The 21,336-nt window shown below is 52.7% G+C and overlaps 1 protein-coding gene across 3 annotated transcripts in view; it reads right to left on the bottom strand.

The window, feature by feature from the left end:
* EPHA10 (EPH receptor A10) overlaps positions 1-21,336 on the bottom strand; it is a 38,819-nt gene that overhangs the window by 1,431 nt on the left and 16,052 nt on the right. For 2 of the 3 annotated variants that reach the window (XM_084787833.1, XM_084787834.1), the window contains 12 exons: positions 19,170-19,303; positions 14,177-14,348; positions 11,028-11,136; positions 5,217-5,275; positions 4,970-5,095; positions 3,863-4,048; positions 3,219-3,280; positions 2,807-3,010; positions 2,305-2,454; positions 1,865-2,058; positions 1,131-1,286; positions 842-950 (listed from right to left, as the gene is read on the bottom strand). In XM_084787833.1, coding sequence (XP_084643959.1) covers positions 842-950; positions 1,131-1,286; positions 1,865-2,058; positions 2,305-2,454; positions 2,807-3,010; positions 3,219-3,280; positions 3,863-4,048; positions 4,970-5,095; positions 5,217-5,275; positions 11,028-11,136; positions 14,177-14,348; positions 19,170-19,303 — 1,661 coding nt within the window. Of the gene's footprint in view, positions 1-745; positions 951-1,130; positions 1,287-1,864; positions 2,059-2,304; positions 2,455-2,806; positions 3,011-3,218; positions 3,281-3,862; positions 4,049-4,969; positions 5,096-5,216; positions 5,276-11,027; positions 11,137-14,176; positions 14,349-19,169; positions 19,304-21,336 lie in introns of all 3 variants that reach the window. The other variant, XR_014780363.1, reaches the window with a different exon arrangement.

Raw genomic sequence — 21,336 nt, 5'->3', positions numbered from 1 at the left:
CTCTCTCTCTCTCTCTCTCTCTCTCTCTCTCTCTCTCTCTCTCTCTCTCTCTCTCTCTCTCTCTCTTCCTCTTCACCCTTCAGAATGCAGAGTAAGCCCTCCCCTTGTGCTCTTTCGACTCACTTCCAAAACAAATGAGACAGCTGGGCCCAGGGCGAGCACCAAGAGTTTGTGTTACCTACTAGGAGGCTAGCCCTCATCCTGAGCTGCCAACCCAAGGCATCTGCTGGGGGGGGGCAGGGGGGGGTGAGGGGATGTCCAGTCCCTGAGCTCAGCCTGGGCCTGCTAGGGCCTTGGCACCAAGGTTCAGATGACCTAGCCAAGGCACAGATAGTAAGTAAGGGATATTACCCATTGGTCCAGGTGTCCAGGCAGCTGTGGTCCGTGCCAGAACTAATGGGTCTCTCTCTCTCTCTCTCTCTCTCTCTCTCTCTCTCTCTCTCTCTCTCTCTCTCTCTCTCTCCCCCAGGGACCCTTACTGCCTAGCAGGTCAAAAGCTCTCTGGGGAAATGAGACGCCTAGCAATTAGGCCCAACCCCAAGCCGAGTGACTGTGGAAGACCGAGGGGCCCGAGCCAGGACGGATGATTGAAATTGTCCTCCCCAACCAACTTTGCCCTTGGTACCCTGTCTTCCTACTGTTCTCTCTGGAGTCCTCTCCTGGGATCTGAACCTCTTTTTAGGACCACTTGGTCAGTAAGGTGTTGAGAAGAATTATGAAATGGGGGGGACAACGTGGTACCAACCAGCTCAGGGCCCACGAAGAGTAAGAGAGCAACTCCTCCCACCCAAGGGAGCGGGTGTAGCTTGCAGGTCCTTGGGCAGGGCTGGGCTGCTCACACCTGCACCCCCTGACCCTGTAGCTGCAGCACTCGAGTCTGCAGGGCGCTGATCCCACTCAGGAGGGCTTCTCGATGCTCAGTGGAAGAGATACCCAGACTCCCCAGGTCCCTGCAACGAGGAACAGTTACCCCCAACTGACTCAATCCCTCTCCTACGCCTCCCACGGAAACCAACTCTCTCCCTCCCCTTCTCCGGACAGGGAAAGACCCAGAACCAGGATAGGGAGGGGCCTTCCCGTCTAGGTAAGGGTTCCCTTGGGTTCCCTGATTCCTGGCTTCTTAGACTCACTGGGCTGTCATCTCAGCCACGGCCTCCAGGCTCCCATAGCCCGCTGCAGAGAAGTTGTCCTTGTAGCGGCACAGGTCCAGGGCCTCCAGCCAGGCACCCACAGAACCAAAAGAGGGGAAGGTGGAGAAGGCACGGTCCGCCAGGGGTGTGGGCGGCCTGGGGAGCAGAGAAGCCACAGCCAGGGCGTGGCATAAGACCCAGTCACTCTCTCGAGAAGCAGCTCAAGAAAGGATGAGGGGGTGGGGGTGGGGGTTTCTGGAGAGATGGCTCAGCGGTTACGAGCACTGACTGCTCTACCAGAGGTCATGGGTTCAATTCCCAGCAACCACATGGTGGCTCACAGCCATCCACAATGAGATCTGGTGCCCTCTTCTGGCCTGCAGTACATGCAGGCATAATACTGTATACATAATAAATAAATATTTTTTAAAAAGAATACTTAAAAAAAAGAAAGAGAAAAAAAAAAAGAAAGAATGAGGTGAAAAGGAAGGTGACCGTGCGTGCCCAGTGGTGAATGTGCCTCGCATGGGCACACAAAAGGCCCTGAAGATCTGGGCACTCAAGCTGGTGGGGAACTGAGCCAATTAAAGGGTAAAATGCAGGGCATGAGGTGAGATGTGCCTGAAACAGGCGGGAATGTCAGATCTCTCCAGGCAATGGGCTTGGGAGAGTGTTTATAGACAAGGGTGGTAGTGTGGCTGACTGGTCTGGCTTGGGGGTTGGTGAGGATGAACCTGAGACAGGTGGTCGCAGCACACTTGGAAGGTTCTGGCTCCTGCCCCATCTTGCTCAGGATGCTGTGGATCTGGGAGAACCTGGGCCGCTCACCAGGGTCTTTCTGCCAGCAGTCAAGCATCAGTCGGTGCAGTGGGGAGGGACAGTTCCTGGGGGGTGGCAGCCGGAAGCCATCCTCCACAGCCTTGATCACCTGGGCTCCGGAGATGGGGAGCAGACAGGATACTTCAGATTTCCCATCACACACACACACACACACACACACACACACACACACACACACACACACACATACACACACTCCGCCATCACCACGACCACCACCACCACCATCCAAGGATGACTCTGGGCAGGATGGGAGAGAAAGAGATGTCTGAAACTAAGAGGTCAGACATCAACGGACAGAGGTCAGGGAGCTGGAGCCACAGAGGCCACTTACGTCTTGTCCAGACATGTCCCAGTATGGCCGCTCCCCGAAGGCCATCACTTCCCACATGACGATGCCAAAGCTCCATACGTCACTAGCAGAACTGAAGTGGCCAAACTGAAGTGTCTCAGGAGCTGCCCAGAGTGCCGGGCTCCTGCCACTCTACAGATAGGGCAGGGCAGGGCAGGGCAGGGCAGGGCAGGGCAGGGCAGGGCAGGGCAGGGCAGGGCAGGGTAGGACAGGGCAGGGCAGGGCAGGGCAGGGTAGGACAGGGCAGGGCAGGACAGGGCAGGAAAGCGTTGAGTCACCAGTACCCAGTCCCACATGCCTTCCCCCTTACCCCTTCACATCTGAGGAATATGCCCAGTTGACAGTGGGGTTTGGGGGAGGGGCCCGGTAGGGAATGACCCCAGCAGCAGGGAAGGAGTCTGAGCAGCGATGTGTAGGCCATGGGTCTGCTGGGAGTAGCCCGCAGAAGCAGCGGCAGGTGGGCCCAGAGAAGGGAGCTGCTCACCATGGTGGTGTAGACAGCTTCGGCTCGGTCCCGGGGACCCCGCCCAAAGCCAGAGATCTTACAGACGAGGCCACTGCTGACGAGCACTCGGCGGGCTGCCAGGCCCCGGTGAACATAGCCCATCTCTGACAGATACTTCATGGCCGACGCCAGCCCAGGCAGCAGACCCATCAGCTGCGCGGCCATCAGCTCCCCTTCGTGATGCTGTGGAGTGGGCGAGGGACTGAAGCTAAGACTGTACACTCGGGTCACCCAGGAGTCCCCAAAAGTCCCTCTGGGATCAATGGACCATAAGCATCAGGTTGGCCTGTCCAGTGGGAGCAATGGCAACCCCAGGCCCCAAGAGAAAAGGGAAGGACCAAGAAAAAAATACGCCATTGGTGCTCTCCCACCCAGGGCTCCAACCACTCACCCTGAGGAAGTCATCAAGAGCCCCCAGGTTCATGTATTCAGTGACAATCATCAAGGGGTTTCCTGTGTCCGGGATGGAGACACACTAAGTTGCAGGCTTAGCGTATGTTCACATTCCCCACCCCCAACGGCCAGCTTTACCTCAGCCAAGACAGCTAGAAACAAAGTCAAGTTTTCTAATCTTGCCACACACCCAGCCCCACCCACCACCCACCACCCACTCTGGTGCTGAGATACAAAAAAGTTAGCCTTTAATCTCATCTCTTGGGAGGCAGAGGCAGGAGGATCGCTGTGAGTTTGAGGTCAGCCTGGTCTACAAAGTGAGTCCAGGACAGCCAGGGCCACACAGAGAAACCAAAAAAAAAAAGTCCACCATAGTGGGACCGAGGCCAAAGTCAGAGCTAAAGACAAGGAGTTAGCTAAGAAAGAACACTCAAGGGGAAAGTGACCCATTCCCCTAAGGTCACTGCAAATTGGAAAAGGTCATTCGGGGTCAGCGTGGCCACTCCAAGAGAGGGGCCACCCCGAGTCACTAAAGTGACGGCCAAGTAAGGTTGTGCCTGGGCTCACCTCCACAGCCCAGAGGGGCAGCCCACCCAGTACCCCCGGCTAAGTACAGGGACGACGTGCAGTGCCAAGGCCTACCTCGGGTGACAACACCTTCCAGGCGCACAATGTGGCTGTGGTCAAACTGGCCCAGGGTGAGGGCCTCAGCCAGGAAGCTGAGCCTCTGTGAGTCGGAGCAACCATCCCTCAGAGTGTGTACGGCCACGGGCAGCCCCTGGCGACCAGGCAGCTGCAGGCAGCCACAGCACAGGTCCCCAAATCGCCCTGTGAGGAAACAGCACCTCAGCCTCCGGCCAGCAAATGGGATAGGCTGAACCAAGGATAAGGTGACTCTGAGTCATGGGGTCATTTCCAGCTTGCTGTGGGAAGCTCCCGGGTTCGAATCCCAGCACCCTGAGTACCAGTATTGCAACCTTGGATTTCATCTCTTCCTTTCCTCTCGGCTTTAGTGTCCTTTTTGTGACAGAGATAGTGACTTTGCATGTGCCTGCCCATCAAAGGTCCTTAAACGCAGCAAAGTGCAAGGGTGGGAGATGGGGGGCTTGGGGGGGGGGTTGGAGGGGGCGGGGTGGCTGATGACATCTATTCTGCACTACTACTCCTTCCCGGCTTCTTGTGAGGGTTTCTGGACGAGGCCTGTTTCTTGGTGCACAAGTTATGAACCATCAGAAGCAGGTTAATGCTTAGCCAGCAAGGTCCTGCCCTGAGCCTGGGGAGTTCCCACCTCAGCCTTTCAGGTGAGAGACAGAGGCTCAGAGCAGAAGAGGATGAGCCTCTGGGTCACTCAGCTAATCCATGGCCAGATCTAAGGTGGGTCTGGACCTCAGTTTACTGTAAAGACCTCTCCTCGCTGTCCCAGAAAAGCCTTGGACTAACTAAGAGACTATGCAGAAAGTCCCACAGAGCCCTAGGGAACAGAGAGAGGGCAGAGCCGCAGACAGACACCCCTGGTGGGTGAGGAGCATTCTGGGAGGGGGGTACCCTCAGTGCAGAGGCCAGGCTTCTGGCCATGGGGTGGGGACTTGCTTGGGAAGAAGTTGGCTGAAAGGAGGCTGGAGTGGGGGTGGGGCGAATAGCCGAGATGCGGGGCTTTCCCCCCCCCCAGTGGGCGTTGCCTGGTGGGTGGGGTTTATCCAGTGGGCGGAGCTCCCTGATGAATGGAGGCTTCTAGGGTCCAGAGCTTGCCTGCTCCCAAGCTCTTCTCCAGGGTGACGTTTTTGGCATCTAGCTCCTTGGCGAACAGATGCACAGCCTGCAGCGGGTCCCCGCAGCTTTGGGGGTCCAGAAAGGTGCGGCGTGTCGGGACTTTGACTGACAACACAGGGAGAGAAAGAAAGCCTGAGGAAAGGGGTCTCATTGCTGGAGTAACAGGAGTTGGCAGCTGGGAAGGGGCCAAAAAAAAACGGAGGTCTGTGTGGCACGGACAACTCACAGTGGAAGTACAGTTCCTCTTCGTCGTGGGCGTCCCCACTTCCTTTGCCATTGCAGGGCCTGTGGGGACGCAGAGGCATCCTTTCACCAGGCGACCCCAGCCCTTCCCACTTCACCAGCGCCCAGGGCAGCACCTCTTGGTCCCTTCAGAAAGAAAAGCTCTGTGCCCCTTCTGGGGAGGGACTTTCTCATCCTGCTGGCTGGGAGGCTTCTTTTCATTTTTTTATTTTAATTTCTTTTTAGATTTATTCACTTATTTCTTCAGTGTGTGTATGTGTCGCTCAGAAGAGAAGCTACAGAAGTTGGTGGTTTCCTTCCACCTCGTGGGTTCTTGCATCCTGCCCTTATGCACTAAGCCACTGTTTTGTTTGGTTGGCTGCTTTGGTTTTTCAAGGCACAGCTGAACCCTGTGTAGGTTCAGCTGTTCTGGAACTCACTTTGTAGACCAAGCTGGCCTACGGAGATCCACCTGCTTCTGCCTCCCAAGTGCTGAGATTAAAGGTGTGTGCCACCATGCCTGGCTCACTAAGCCATTTTATAACACACACACACACACACACACACCTTTTCTTTCTTTCTTTTTTTAACATAATAAACTTTAAACAACTATCCACCCATCTGTGTGTGTGTGTGTGTGTGTGTGTGTGTGTGTGTGTGTGTGTTTGTGCACGTGCTATAATTTGGCACTCCTGTGCAGGTCAGGGGACAACTTGTGGAAACGGTTTGTCTCCTTCCACCGTGTGAGTCCCAGAGATTCAGCTCGGTGTCACCAAACTTGAAGGCAAGCGCTTTTGCCCACTGAGCCACCTCCACTGAAAGTTCTCTTTTCTTCCTTCCTCTTTCACCATCTTCTCCTCCCCTTCTTTCTTCACTCTTTGCTGCCTCAGTTGCTTCTCTGTGGTTTGCAGTCTGGCTACCTCTTCCCCTACACCCAGCTCTCTAGCCCTTCAAGCCAATGGCCATTTCTAGTGGTTTTTCTGCTTTGGGACAAGCTCCAGAGCTATGCAAGTCTACACTTGGTGGCACAGAGCCCCATGCTGCCCTCTCAGGAATCACAGGCTGGTCCTTCCAAGCCAGAGGCAAAGCCCACGGCAGTCTGGATCTGGCGCCCTGGAGCAGGGCTTCCCTGGCCTCAAGAAGGTTCTGGCTTTTGCACTGGGAGCAAAAGGAAGCCCCTGGGGACCCCAAGTGAGTGAGCAGGCGATGCCCTCATTCAATTGACATTTTGTGTGGTTTTCTTTCAGCTTGAACTTGAGAAAGAAGATTCAGTAGGAAGCCACTCTATATTCCCCCCAGGAGATGGCAGTAGATGGCCAATCCTGGACAGAGGCGAGAGAACAGTGGTGGGACAAGAAGAGGACAGGACCATGAGGCTTGGAGATGGCAGGTCGCCAGAAGGAAGAGTGGGGAGTTGCCCAGAGAGCCACCGCCAAGCAGGGCAGGGCAAAGTTCAGGCCCAGACATCTGAGTTCCTGGGGTGGTGGGAGCTGCAGAGGAATCTAGGGGTCGGGTGGGGATCTGACGGATGTTTCTGGAGCTTGGAAGGTGCATCCGCTCTGAGAATACAAGCACAGGGGCTATGAACTTTGCCCAGGGAGATTAGGGAGCCTGAAAGGAGGGTCTGGGAAAAAAATTAGGCTGGATTGGGGGTGGGGGGTGGGGGGAAGAAAGCTGCAGGAGAGGAATACAAGGACCAGGAGCTGAGCTGTCACAGGCACCAAGGAAAGAGAAAGCAGGGAAGGAGTCAGGCCCGTGTGAAGACAGGAAGAAGGGTTGGGAAACACTTTGCAAAAGAGGTGTGTCCTGGCTGACAGTGACACCAAAGGACTCTGACGCTCGCCCCTTTGCAATCTGACTGCTCTGGCATCCAAGCATCCCCACACAGTGGCTGTGGGACTGAGTGGCTCATTTTGTTTGTTTGTTTTTGTCTATGTAATAAAATCATAATAAAGACGGGGGGGGGGGGGGGGGGGACAGGTGGTTGTTTGTTCGTTTCTTGTTTTGTTGTTTTGTGACAGGACCTCACTGTGTATTTCTGGCTGTCTTGAAAGTCCATCTGTAGATCAGGCTGACCTCAAAGGTGTATGACACCACTTCTATCTTATAGTATGGATTTGAACTGTCCCCCAAAAGCTTGAGTGCTAAATGATTTGGTCCACAGCCTAGGGTGATAAAAGGAGGTGATGAGGGGGGCTGGAGAGATGTCTTAGTGGTTAAAAGCACTGAGTACTCTTCCAAAGGACCTGGGTTCAAGTCCCAGCACCCACATGGCAGCTCACAACTGCCGGTAACTCCAGGATCTGACACCCTCCCAGAGATATACATGCAGGCAAAACTCCAATGCACAGAGAATAAAAATAAATAAATTATTTTTTAAAATTATAAACAAAAAAGAACAACAACAACAAAAAAGAAGGTGATAAAAGCTTTGGGAGCTATGGTCTTGGAGAAAGGTAACAGAGGGCATGCCCTTCAGGAGAATGTTGTGACCCCAGTCCCTTCCTGATTTGTTGCTTCCTGGCTGCCAATGAAGTGAGCAGCTGCCTCTCCTTCAAGCTCCTATCATGATGACTTGCCATCCACAGGACCAAGGCCAAGTGACCGCAGACCAAACTTTTGAAATTGTAGGCCCCCAAAAAAAATTTTCTTTCTTTCTTTTTTTTTTTTTTTTTTTTTTGGTTTTTTGAGACAGGGTCTCTCTGTGTAGCCTTAGCTGTCCTGGACTCACTTTGTAGACCAGGTTGGCCTCGAACTCACAGAGATCCACCTGCCTCTGCCTCCCGAGTACTGGGATTAAAGGCGTGCACTACCACCACGCCCAGCACTTTTCTTTCTTATAAGTTGACTATATTTTGTTCCAGCAGTAGATGGCTAACACATTTACTAAACGTCACTGTGTGGTAGTTTAGGTAAGAACGGCCCCCATAGTCGCATATATTTGAGTGCTTTATCCCCCAGGTTGGTAGAACTGTTTGGGAAGGATCAAGGAGGTGTGGCCTTGTGGGAGTAGGTGTGACCTCTTTGGAGGAGGTGTGTCACTGAGGTTGGGCTTTGAGGTTTCAGTACCCCGTGCCATTCCCAGGTAGCTCTCTCCGTCTCTGCCTTGGGCTTGTGGGTCAGATGAAAGCTGTCAGCTACTGCTCATGGATTCTCTCTTCTAAGCTGCCTAGTCATGGTCTTTACCACAGCAGTAGAAAAGTAACTGAGACACAGTGCTCTTATGGGGGGGGGGGTGTTATAAGTAGCAATGTGTTACTGAGGTGGTAAGAGGGGGTGGGGATCCATTTGGGGTAGAAGGGACTAATCCTGTCTAAGAGGAAGGCTCCTTCTCTAGGGCAAAGAAATGAAAAACCATGTGAGGCAGGCAGGTTTCCAGCCTTGATTGTGAGACATGGAGGGGCCACGGATGATGCTGGAGGTTAGGGCAGCAGACGCGGCTGAGAGAGTAAGTGGCAAGGTCATGGCCTTGGCAGGCCCAGAGTAGAAGAACTGTGTTATGCAGCTGATGGTAGGACATTCCCAAGGGAACGGCCGGGAGGCTACGAGAGACAGAAGAGAGGGGCCTTAGGAATAAAACCTGGAGAGACCGAGAGGCAAGGCGGGCCACCCAGTGGCTGCTGCTGCTGCAGTCACCTAGAGTGATGACTGATGGGATTCCTACACATGGCAGGGAACAGCCAGGCGAGATGAGCAGGGATGAGGGAAGGCTGAGTGGATGCAAGAGCAACAGGGCAGCCAGAAGTAAAAGCGAACTGTGAAACAAAGTCTATATGAAATGTTATAACGAGCGCTGGGAGATGCTTAGTCCTCTTTCCAGAGAGCTAGAGGGTTTAGTTCCTAGTGCCCACATTAGGTGGCCACCTGTAACTATAGCTCCAGAGGATCTGATGCCTTCACTCTCTCTCTCTCTCTCAAGCGATGGCTCAGCAGTTAAGAGCACTGGCTGCTCTTCCAGAGTTCAATTGGTGGCTCACAACCATCTATAAAGGGAGCCAGGCATGGTGGCGCACATCTTTAATCCTAGCACTCAGGAGGCAGAGGCAGATGGATCACTGTGAGTTCGAGGCCAGCCTGGTCTACAAAGCGAGTCAAGGCTACACAGAGAAACCCTGTCTCAAAAAACAAAACAAAACAAACAAACTAACAACCGTCTATAAAGGGATCTTATGTCTTCTTTTAGGATGCAGGTATACATGCAGAGAGAGCACTCATACATTAAAAAAAAATAACACTTTAATTAATTAATTGAAAACACACATACATAAAAATAAACCTTTAAAAAGAAATTCTTGTAATTAAATCCATTACTTAGTATGGTCACTTCCTCCTGGTTCTCCCCCACGGAAGGGCAGTCTGACTTGAAGTCTGTAGATGGCCCATAGCTGCCCCTGGCCTACTCCAGGGCACCTGTCTCTCTCTGCTTCTGCCTCCACAGCCCTGATGGTTAAAGCCAGGATGAAATGCTTCCAGCAGCTGCCCTTTGTTGCTTTTCCAACAGGCCCAGAACATGAACCTAAAGCGAAACTCCATGAGGAAGGCGCTCTCTGCTCTTGTCCTGCCTCACCTCTCCCTCCCCCAACCCCTTTTTGAGACAAGGTCTCTCTCTATTGAGCTATAGCTGTCTTAGAACTCTCTAAATAGATCCAGGCCGGCCTTGAACTCACAGAGACGCACCTGCCTCTGCCTCCTGAGTACTGGGATTACAGGCGTGCGCCACTATGCCCAGCTTGTCCTGTCTTCTTGGTCCACCTTGCCCGGACACTGATGGCTTCTAGAGCTGCAAGGCAGTCACCTCTCCTTCCTCACTCCCAGTGCTTTGGTCAAAGCCATGCAAATAGCCACTATCAAAGAAACACTCACTGTCCCTCTGGCCCACAGGTGGCTCTCCAGCCAGCTTTTCCTCTACAATCAACTCCAACCCAACTAGCTCTACCTAGCATAGCCCCCTGAGGGGGGAGGGGGGAGTGAAGTGGGGGGGGGCAGGTGCTCTGGGCAGAGTGGGGAACACACACCGCGGGAGCCTCTGATTCATGCAAAGGAAATGGAATCTTCTTTCAACCAGACTCAGCTAAGCCTCCCTTTCTTCCACTCTCCCCTCCCCTCTTTCCCCCCTACCCTTTCTCTGCCTGCTAGCTTCTTCGGAGCAGGAGGAAGGACATGGCTCAGACTGATAAGTTTCCCTCCCTCCCACCCACTTACTGACTTCTTCTCTTTGCTTGTGTTCAAGGGGCTCCAGATCCCTTGGGGGCCAGAGTTGGGGGCCTCGGGAGAATCCTAATCACACCGGAGCAGCTGGAGCTTGATTCCACCCTCAGCGATGCCTTCTGACATTTAATGAGTTAAGGAGCTAAATCCCCTTCATCCCAGTACGGCTGAGCTAGCTGCAGTGCCTGCAGCTGCTGCGTGAGCAGCGCGTGGGGGAGGGGCCCTGCTGGCCACACCACTGTCTTTATGAAGGGAAGGGAAGTAAGACCAGGGTCTCCTGTGGCCCAGGCTGGCCTCAAATTCTATACATAGCTGAAGTAGGGCTTGAACCCCTGACACACACACACACACACACACACACACACACACACACACATCCACCACCACCACCACGTCCACAACCCAAGTGCTAGGGTTGCTGGTGTTTGTTCCCTGATGGCTTTGGGATCTATGCAGCAGTGTGTTTGAGTCTGTAAATGTGTGTGTGTGTGTGTGTGTGTGTGTGTGTGTGTGTGTGTGTGTGTGTGATAGATACTCATATATACATATTTTATACACGTGGGGACAGAATCCTCCAGAAGTCACTGGGATGAAACCAGCTACCTACCTCCTCCAGATGGCCAGCACACTCATCACAGAGCCCAGGACCAGGAGAGCTGAGATGGTCACCACGGTGACAACCACTGCCGGGCTCTGGTCCCTGGATCCCGAGGTGACTAGAGGAAAAAAAACAAAAAACAAAAAACAAAAAAGGGCTGAGGCAGGCAAAGGACTAGGTTCCTGGGCGAGCACCAAGGCGAGAGACTTTTGTCCCAGCCACTTGGAGGCTCCCTCATCCCCTTGACACACAGTAGCCCCAATGCCCAGAGTGATAATTGGAGTCCCAACAGCTATGCTTGCAAGCAGGGCCCTCTCTCCTGCAGCCCAGCTCTGAGAGGAGGGAAGAGTCCGGGCAGCTAGGGCTGACCTCCCCTTATGCCTTTCAAGAGGGCAAGACACTTGCAGAAGCTCGGTGGGGTCACAGCCTCTTTCCAAGTTCCTTTCCCAGCACAGAGCCTCCACCAACACCAGTGTCTAAGACAGGCTGCTTCGTGCCTGACCAGACTACACTGTCTTGCTACGACAATCCTGTAAAGTGCACTGTCTTCAGTTTAGGTGGAGGACACAGGTTGAGGAAAATTACCTAATTTATCTAAAATCACATTGCTCTTAACTGGTAAACACAGGATTTTTGGGTGTGTGTGTGTGTGTGTGTGTGTGTGTGTGTGTGTTGTTTTGTTTTTGAAATGGAGTACCACATAGCCTTGGCTGGCCTCCACTCAGGTAGCCAAGGATGACTTTGAACTCCTGACCCTCTGCTTTCACCTCCCAAGTGCTGAGATTACAGTCATGTGTCACCACACCCAGGTGAGCCCAAGATTGGAACCTGTCCCCCAAACCCTCTGCCTAATGCCAAAGCGGCTTTGAAACTGGACAGATACCCACAGGACCCCAATTGGCCTAAAGAAGTGCACAGGCCCAGACTGAGAGACAAAGCTAAATGTTTATAAACAGTATGTAGGGGTTGGGGATTTAGCTCAGTGGTAGAGCACTTGCCCAGCAAGCACAAGGCCCTGGGTTCAGTCCTTAGCTCTGGGAAAGAAAAAAAAAAAAAAAGACAAAATAACAATATTTAACTATAGGGGGGGAAACAACCAGAAACAGTGGTGTGGAGCCCAGCACAGGCCAGTGCTTTCTGAGGTCAGGGAGGGGGTGTGGGTGTCTGGAAGGCTGAAAGACTTCTGCACCCCAAGCCTATATGCACAAATGAGGTCTGGGGAAAGGCAAACAGCCCACAGGATTGGAGGACACACTGTACAGAGGCAGAGGATAACAGACAGGAAGCTGAGTCTGGGAATGGACAGAGCTTGGAGAGGCACAGCTGGAAAGCCCAGGTGCAGGCTAAGGAGGAGGAATTATGCTGGGGCTCGTTAGGAGTGGTGGACAGGTTCCTGCCTGGCTAGAAAGGAAAGGCCAGAGGCTACCTGTGGGCTTAGGAGCGAGGATGGAGAGGAGGCGTTTGAGACAGGAGATTTCAGAATAACTATTAGGAAGAGGAGGCACGGGACACTAACTGGCTGGCTGTCGCAGCTTCAGGGAGGAGGAGGAGGAGGAGGAGGAGGAAGTTGGCTCAAGCCTGGGGACAAGGGCAATGTGGCCAGTCACCGGGGGCGTGGGGCATGCGTGGTGACGTAGACTTTGGCTCCGATGCATCCTCCACGCAAATGCCTTCCCTACTCACTTCCACTTGTTCAAACAGCCCCCAGCCTCAAGACACAGCGCCAGGAAATCTCCTTTTCCCAGGTTCTGCCCCAGGCCAGCCACAGCCGGGCATCCCAGCAAGGTGTGCAGGAACAGGGGCTCCTCCCTGGAACAGGATCTGCCCCCCACGTTTCCTCTTCACCTCCCTTTGGGCTCCCAGCGTTTCCTATCTTGGATTACAGTCGTGCAGCAAGTTGGGGAGAATTCTTATCTTGACAGCTGGTGCCAGAATGGCTCCTGGGGAGAGCAGCCTTTGTTGGGGGAAAATACGTCCATGAACTGCACAGGGTAGATGGAGGTGAGATCCTGAGGGCTGCACCCCGCAGCAGGCTGAGCAACAAAGGGGGAGCCAGGCTGCTGGCACTCACACTGAGAGGGAGTGGGGAACGGTGGGAAAGCAGGGGAGCAACGGGGAAGGAGCAAGCACAGCACCAGGAAGCGGGAATTCTAAAGTTCAGCGTTTCTTTTGTTGTTGCTTTATGGAGCTGCGATTTACACACACACACACACACACACACACACACACACACACTCTACTCACTACTCACTCCTCTCTCCCTTCCTTTTCTCCCTCCCCCTTCCTTTCTTGTTTCCTAATATTTATTTATTTATTTATTATACAGTGTTATTTATTTATTACATATACAGTGTTCTGTCTTCATGTACACCTGCAGGCCAGAAGAGGGCATCAGATCGCATTATAGATGGTTGTGAGCCATCAGGTGGTTGCTGGGAATTGAACTCAGGACCTCTGGAAGAGCAGCCAGTGCTCTGAACCGCTGAGCCATCTCTCCAGCCCCCCTTTCTTGTTTCTTGAGCCAGGATTTCATACAGCCCCGGCTGGCCTCAAACTCGTGGTTTCCCTTTCCTTCCCTCCCAAGTGCTGGGATTATAGGCCTGCGGCTCAGCTATTCATCTGGGTCTTGGCGTTAACACAGGATGTTTCACCAAAGATGCAGCCTCCAAAGAGGGGCGCAGCTGCTGACAGGTGTTACCGCTGTCTCCAAGACCCATGTAGGGACAGCTCTTAGTGCTTCAGGGATGCTGCCCAGGGAGTTTCCGTAGGTGAATCTCAAATTCTTTGAGAACTGGCTCTGTTTGTTTGTTTGTTTTTGGGTTTTTTTGTTGTTGTTGTTTGTTGTTGTTCTTATTGTTTCTTCTTCTTCTTTTGGTTTTTTAAAGACAAGGTCTCTCTGTGTAACCTTGGCTGTCCTAGAACTGGCTCTGTAGACCAGGCTGGCCTCAAACCCAGAGATCCGCCTGCCTCTGCCTCCCAAGTGCTGGGCTTAAAGGCCCGAGCGAGGCAGCTCTTCTGTGGCTCCCTTCACTTACTCCCTGCCATTGTCTCTACTTGCTGCCAGCATCCAGCACCTGCCCCGCCCCCACCCTGCTCCGCCCCGCCCCCGCCCCACCCTGCTCCGCCCCGCCCCCCACCCCACCAAGCACTCCACCTACCTTCCCCTAGGGTCTGCACTTCGATGCTTGGGCTGAAGCTCTGAGCCTCCCATGAAGGCCCTGGAGAGGCTGCCCGGATCTGAAAAACGTATCTTGTAGCAGGCTTCAGGTTGGTGACAGTGACAGCCGGTGCCCCTGTCTTCACTGTGGAGTAAGTCTGCTCGCTCTGGCCCTGGGAGAGGATGGAGCAGTGAGGCCCAAGACCCAGGAAGGAGGCCACCTTTAAGTTGGGTGAGGGAACCTGACCCAGATCACCTTGAGAGACAGCAGAGCTTTCCTACATAGGATCCCTAGTGCCTCTCTCCTCAAGACTCACCCCATAATAGGCCAGAGGAGAGCAAGGATTATGTTATCAGCTTTGCTGTTTTGTTTCACAGATGAGCCTGGGCTCCAGGGGGTAAAGACTTGCTTAGCTGGAGACAGGGGAAAATGCTGACCGTGGCTGGTGAGGGCCTCCTTGCTGCCCGCCACTTGGCTGGGTCCATGCAGCTGTTATGCCGTCCCCCCTCCATCCGCCCCTCACCCCCATTTCCCTCTCTTTGTTAAGGAAGGGGCCAGGCTGGCACTTTTAGATCCTTCGGGTCTGCCTTTTGCTGTACCCCAGTATATCTGACACCCAAAAATCCTCTCATCATTTGTTTCTGCCCACATCTTACTAGAATTCCTGCCATACCCACAGAATGAAAGTTGATTGCCTGCCTGTAGCCTGGGTCCTCGTTTTCTTTGACAATGACATTCATGGCCACAGGGCAGACGTTAACCATAAGAACTCACCAGACTCTCCCTTAAACCTCCAAACAGTCAAACAAGCTTTGGTGTAATGGTTAATTTATGTCCATCTGTGTGTGTGTGTGTGTGTGTGTGTGTGTGTGTGTGTGTGTGTGTGTGTATGCCTCTGTATGAGTGTGCATGTGTGTGTGTTTGCCTGTCTCTGTGTGTGTCTGCCTGTTGTGCGTGTGTATGTGTGTGTGTGCCTGTGTGTGTCTGTCTCCGTATGTGTATGTGTGCCTGTGTGCCTCTGTGTGTGTGACTGCCTCTGTGTGTGTGACAGCCTCTGTTTGTGTCTGCCTCTGTATGTGTGCCTGTGTGTGTGTGTGTGTGTGTGCATGTATGTGTATGCTGTGTGTGTCTGCCTATTGTTTGCATGCATGTGTGTGTATGTGTATGCATGTGAGTCTACCTGTGTGGATGTCGCTGGGCATCTTTCTGTCACTATGTCCCCAGTGTTGGGCAATCCACACACTGCAAGGGCTTTACTCTCTGAGCCATCTTCCCAGAGCATTAGGGTTCACAGTCTCTGCAACCTAACGGGGTGTGGAGTCTCTGGGTGTATCTGTGTAGATGTCAGCTGAGGAGGGAAGACGCACTCTGAATGCATGTGTGATCAGCCCCCCCAAGGGCCTGGAACCAGTAAAAAGGAAATTATGAGCTGAGTACCAGCGTTGGTCTCTCCGCTTCCTGACAGCAGACAGCACCTGGCTTTCCCCATCAGGGTCAACTGCACCCTCAGCCTCTAAACTAAAATAAGCCTTTCCTTGCTCAGGCTGTTCCCCTCTGGCATTTCGTTATATCGATGTAAGTAACTAATTCCCCTAGAAAGACAAGCATTGGCTGTAGGGCTGGCAAAGTGGGGTGGGTACCACCTGAGCTATGAGCAAGCTCTTCTGCATCGGTGGCTGGGCTGAAGTGAAGTGGGAGGTTGATACAGAAGGCACTTTGGCTCCATAGAAAAGTCTTGAATGTCTGTCTCTATCTGGTGGTGACCCAGAAGCATCTTAAATATAGCCCCTTGGTACTTATGCTCCTTTCAGGGGCCCCTGTCCCCAGCATGTCCTTGATTAAGGGCCTGGGGGCATCCAGCAGCTCAGCCTCCAGACTCTTGTCCAAGCTCAGACAACTAAATGTTGACTTTGTGTGTCTTTTCTAGCTACCTGCTGCATACACTGCTCTCTTCCAGTGCCCTTCACTGCTGTCACCTAAACCCCAGGGCTCCTGCCCTGGCCACTCTTCTCACAGGCACACCCACCTCCTCAGCTGCCATCTCCATGTTCAAGGTATTTCCCCCATCCCCATCTCTCTAGCCCACAGCTTTGAGCTTCAGACATACAGGAGGTCCACCTAGATGGCTGACATGCCTCATACAGAGCAAGCCCATACTCGTCATGCAGCCGCAGCTGCTCCCGCTCCTCCATGCTTCTCTATCTCAGTCAGCTGCTCCCCCTCCTCCATGCTTCTCTATCTCAGCAGCTGCTCCCCCTCCTCCATGCTTCTCTATCTCAGTCAGCTGCTCCCCCTCCTCCATGCTTCTCTATCTCAGCAGCTGCTCCCCCTCCTCCATGCTTCTCTATCTCAGTCAGCTGCTCCCCCTCCTCCATGCTTCTCTATCTCAGTCAGCTGCTCCCCCTCCTCCATGCTTCTCTATCTCAGTCAGCTGCTCCCCCTCCTCCATGCTTCTCTATCTCAGTCAGCTGCTCCCCCTCCTCCATGCTTCTCTATCTCAGTCAGCTGCTCCCCCTCCTCCATGCTTCTCTATCTCAGTCAGCTGCTCCCCCTCCTCCATGCTTCTCTATCTCAGTCAGCTGCTCCCCCTCCTCCATGCTTCTCTATCTCAGTCAGCTGCTCCCCCTCCTCCATGCTTCTCTATCTCAGTCAGCTGCTCCCCCTCCTCCATGCTTCTCTATCTCAGTCAGCTGCTCCCCCTCCTCCATGCTTCTCTATTTCAACCAACAGCTCCCCATCCTGGGCAGGCAGGGCAGGCCCAAGCATACAAAGTGACTCAGTGACCCTAATTTTTTTTCCTGGACATGCCAACTGTCACAGCTCTCAACAAACTTCTAGTAATCAAAGCCATTATCTGATTCAGCAAAGCTCTCTACCTATCGCAGAGGGAGTGGAATTCTGTCACACTCAGGAACAAGTTTCTCTTTAATGAATTACTTTGCATAAAAGTGAGGCTCTGAGCCGGGCATGGTGGCACACGCCTTTAATCCCAGCACTCGGGAGGCAGAGGCAGACGAATCGCTGTGAGTTTGAGGCCAGCCTGGTCTACAAAGCAAGTCTAGGACAGCCAAGGCTACACAGAGGAACCCTGTCTCAAAAAACCAAAAAAAAAAAAAAAAAAAAAAAAAAAGTGAGGCTCTGTCTCACAGCCAATCAGGTCTCAGAGTTAAAGACACCAAATTGATGGGGAAAGAGAGCTTGGGTTGGGAAATAACTCCATTCACTAAATCTCAGCTGAACTGAAACCACAAAGAGAAAGGCTGGGCTGGAGAGATGGTTCGGAGGCTAAGAGCTCTTCCAAAGGTCCTGAGTTCAATTCCCAGCAACCACATGATGGCTCACAACCATCTATAATGTGATCTGATGCTCTCTCCTGGCCTGCGGGTGTACATGCAGACAGAGCACTGTATACATAATAATAAATAAATACATCTTTTTAAAAAAAGAGAAGAGAAAGGCAAGCATAGAGGTGCATGCCTGTTATCCCATCACTTGGGAGGTGGAGGCAGGAGTCTAGCCTGGGCTACCTAAGACCCAACCTCAAAATAAAAGTAAATAAACCACCAAGAAAAGAGGACGGATGTAAGGCTATCTGAGGAGGGGCACTGAGCCAGCCTGGGATGAGAGTAGGGAGAAGAGGCTCAAAACTCAGCCAAAGGCCGGCTGTGGTGGCGCACACCTTCAGTCCCAGTGCTCAGGAAGCAGAAAGATCCCTGTGAATTTGAGGTCAGCCTGGTCTACAGAGTGAGACTCTGCTCAAAACAAACAAACAAACAAACAAACAGTGAAAGTGTCTTATGAAAACCAAATCAGACACTATGGTGCACACATATAACCCCAGCACTGGAGAGACAGAGGGCGGAGGGTCAAAGAACAAGGCCAGCCTGGCCCACAGAGTGAATCCCAGACCAACTCAGGCTCCACAGAGAGAGCCTGTTTCAAAGCAAGCAAAACGTATCTCCTGAGGGACTGTTTGCTGTATGGGAAGCTGGCCATGGTGGCCCTACCACTCTAGAGGCCAAGGCAGGAGAAATGTTATAAATTCAAGGTCAGCCAGGGCTACAAAGCAAGACCCTCTCTCACAAATAAAAGTAGCTCTGTGGCTGGGCTTTGTGGTACACGCCAGCACTTGAGAGGCAGAGGCAGGTGGATCGCTGTGATTCCGAGGCCGGCCTGGTCTACAAAGCGAGTCCAGGACAGCCAAGGCTACACAGAGAAACCCTGTCTCGAAAAACCAATAAATAAATAAATAAATAGCTATGTGGAGTTGATGGTGCATATTTGTTTGTTTGTTTGTTTATTGGCCTGGAACTCAGAGATCCACTTGCCTCTGCTTCACGATTGCTGACATTAAAGGTGTGTGGGCCACCACGCCAGGTCGAGTTTGTATGTATTTAACACACATAGGGATGTATGAATTTAATAATTGATATACCACTCACACTCTTTTATAGTGAGCCACAGGAGCGCAGACCCCCATTCTGGAACATTCCCCTCCAGCCTGGCAATGTGGGCGCTGAGGCACATGGGTATCTCTGTGTGCCTTTCCTTTACAAAGGAGTCTGCAGCTCTTTAAATTCAGCTAGGCAAAACAGACCTGCCCTACAGCGCACTCTTTTTTTTTTTTAAGATTTGTTTATTTATTTATTTATTGCATATGAGTGCTTTATCTGCAGAAGAGGGCATCAGATCACATTATAGATGGTTGTGAGCCACCATGTGGGTGCTGGGAATTGAACTCAGGACCTCTAGAAGAGCAGGCGGCGCTCTTAACCACTGAGCCATCTCTCCAGAACCACTACAGTGCACTCTTAATCTCTGCTAAATTCCAAACCAATGAGGTGGACTGGAGCTGTCCGTGGGTGAGGAAGGAGAGAGAGGAGGAACAAAGGGGCCACCGGAGACCCAGGCTGCGTTTGGAAGGACATGACGGAGGAATGAGGAAGAAGGTAGGCAGGCGGCCTCCGAGCAACTTCCCGCCGCCACGACTCACCTTCTCATAATAGCGGATCTCGTACTCGGTGCCATTGGCTCCCAGAGCTCCAGCAGAGACAGGCTCCCTCCATGACAGGGACACGCTCTGGGGCTCCACACGCTCCCTACGGATTTCATCCTCCTCCCAGGGTGCTGAAAGTAAGCAGAGCAGGGGATGCTCTCCTGAACCCACTGCCCCACAAGATCTGGGTAGGGGCAGGAGGGGTGGGGCATGCACGTGGGAGCAGGGTTAGATGTGGGCGGGGCCTGTGGGTGGAGAGGGGGCCTGAGGGGCTGAGTCTCTGTGGGACCAGAGGCTTAGGGAGACTGTGTGGCCAAGGCTTCTCTCACCTTCATTGCCTACTGGGAGGGAAAGCGCTGCTTGCCTTCCCTCTACCCAGTTTCCCTCATCCTGCTTGTTTCTAAATCCTCCATCCTCGGTCTGTGATTTGAAGACATAAGAGAGTGTGTAGCCCAGACTGGCTTGTTCATGGTGGGTCTGGCTGCAGACAAGCAGGTATTAAAAGGAAACCACCCCGACATGATAAAGCGCAAACGTCCGAAGCCCACAGCGAATATCACACTCAAGAATGGAAGGCCGGAAATATTCTACTGTAGAGAGAAAAGGCCAGGATGCCACTCACTCCGCTACAGTGCTTAAAGCTCTTGTTGGAGCAACCAGGCAAGAAAAACAAATAAGAGGTGGCTGAATTGGTTAGACACAAAGGCATCTGTGCTCTGGGATGGCATGATGGTGACATGGAAAACCCTATAAAGAGTTCACAGAGGACATGAAGAGTTGTATCTGAGGGGCTTGGGATGAGACACAGTCAAGGGCTTGATCAAGTTCACCAACCAGGCGGCTGCTGACCAGAAATGTCCTGTACTGCCAAGGGGTCCACGAAATATCGGGAAAAGCAGCATCAGATTCCGGGACACCGGGGAGTTGGGAAAAATAGATGTCAGACAGCAAAGGGCAGAAGTGGAGACAGGAAACATATGATCTGCCCTTTGACAAGGGCTTGATGATGGTTTCTGATCCCACGTGGTACACCTGTCCCCGTAGGTCCTGTCTCTGCCCTCTGAAATTCCAAAGATACCTATGGATAGAGAAGTAGCTGAAAGCCACAGTTGAGAGCCTTGATTGCTAGTATAGGGCCCAGGGAGGGCGTGCCGTATTTTTAACCTCTGCAAAGCCAGTGGGACTGGATGGACCCCACATGGCTGTAGTGAACCCTGGGCTACACTACCTACAGAGTAGTACTGTCTCCCATCCTAAAAATAGCTTGAAAAAGCCTTTAGTCTTTTCCCCGGTGCCCGACCCTTTGAAAAAAGCAGTGTCTTTGTGAGCCGGACAATAGCAGCCTGACACTCCGCTGCTGCACAGCCCATTCTGAGGAGAGTACTCTCTTTTGCCCCCAGCAGCGCCTCGGGCTGAATTCACTTGGACCTGGCATAAAAGTGAAAGGAGCGATGAGGCTTCCTAGGAGGTGGCAAAGCCCTTTGTGGACCCAGATTGGGGCGGGGGGGGGGGAGGGGGGCGCAGAGACAGGGGGAGGCGAGAAATGTTATGTTTGAACTTTGTTTGTCAAGAGCATCACATGGCCAGGGGATGCACAGTTGGACATGGTTCCATTTTGGCCCCTCAGAGATATGTCAGATGAAAGGCTGAGAGAGCTCCAGAGTGAAGGGCTGCTGAGATGGCTCCGTGGGTACCGCGCTCGCTAGACAAGCGTGAGAGTCTGAGTTTAAATCTCCCAAGACCAGGTAAAGCTCTTCGGTGTTAGAAGCTCTCCAAACAGTTAGCCTGGCTTTACAGAGGTACCGGGTTTTTCCCCAGCAAGGGAGGTGAGGACGGACACTAGAGGATATCCTGTGGCCTCCGCATATATATGTATGCCTATATATAATATACACACACAGTTGTATACATATATATATATGCGTATGTATGTAGACATACGCAGACGTCAATCATATACACGCATACTCCAAAAAGTAAAACCTCAGCCTGAGCCCCAGCTGTCCTGCTGTCTCTTATGGAAAGTACCAGGGCCCAAGTTAGACCCAGGAGAGCAGCCTCTAAGGAGCCACCTCTCCCCCCTCCTCAGCAGCCTATCCCCTTGCCCTATTGCCTGAGCTCTGATTTTGATTTGGGGGAGAAGGGGCTACACAGGTCAATCCTG

This window comes from Acomys minous (genome assembly GCF_964271855.1).
Source record: "Acomys minous genome assembly, chromosome: 6".
NCBI classification, from domain to species: Eukaryota; Metazoa; Chordata; class Mammalia; order Rodentia; family Muridae; genus Acomys; species Acomys minous.
This window is presented reverse-complemented; position numbering and strand designations above follow the sequence as displayed.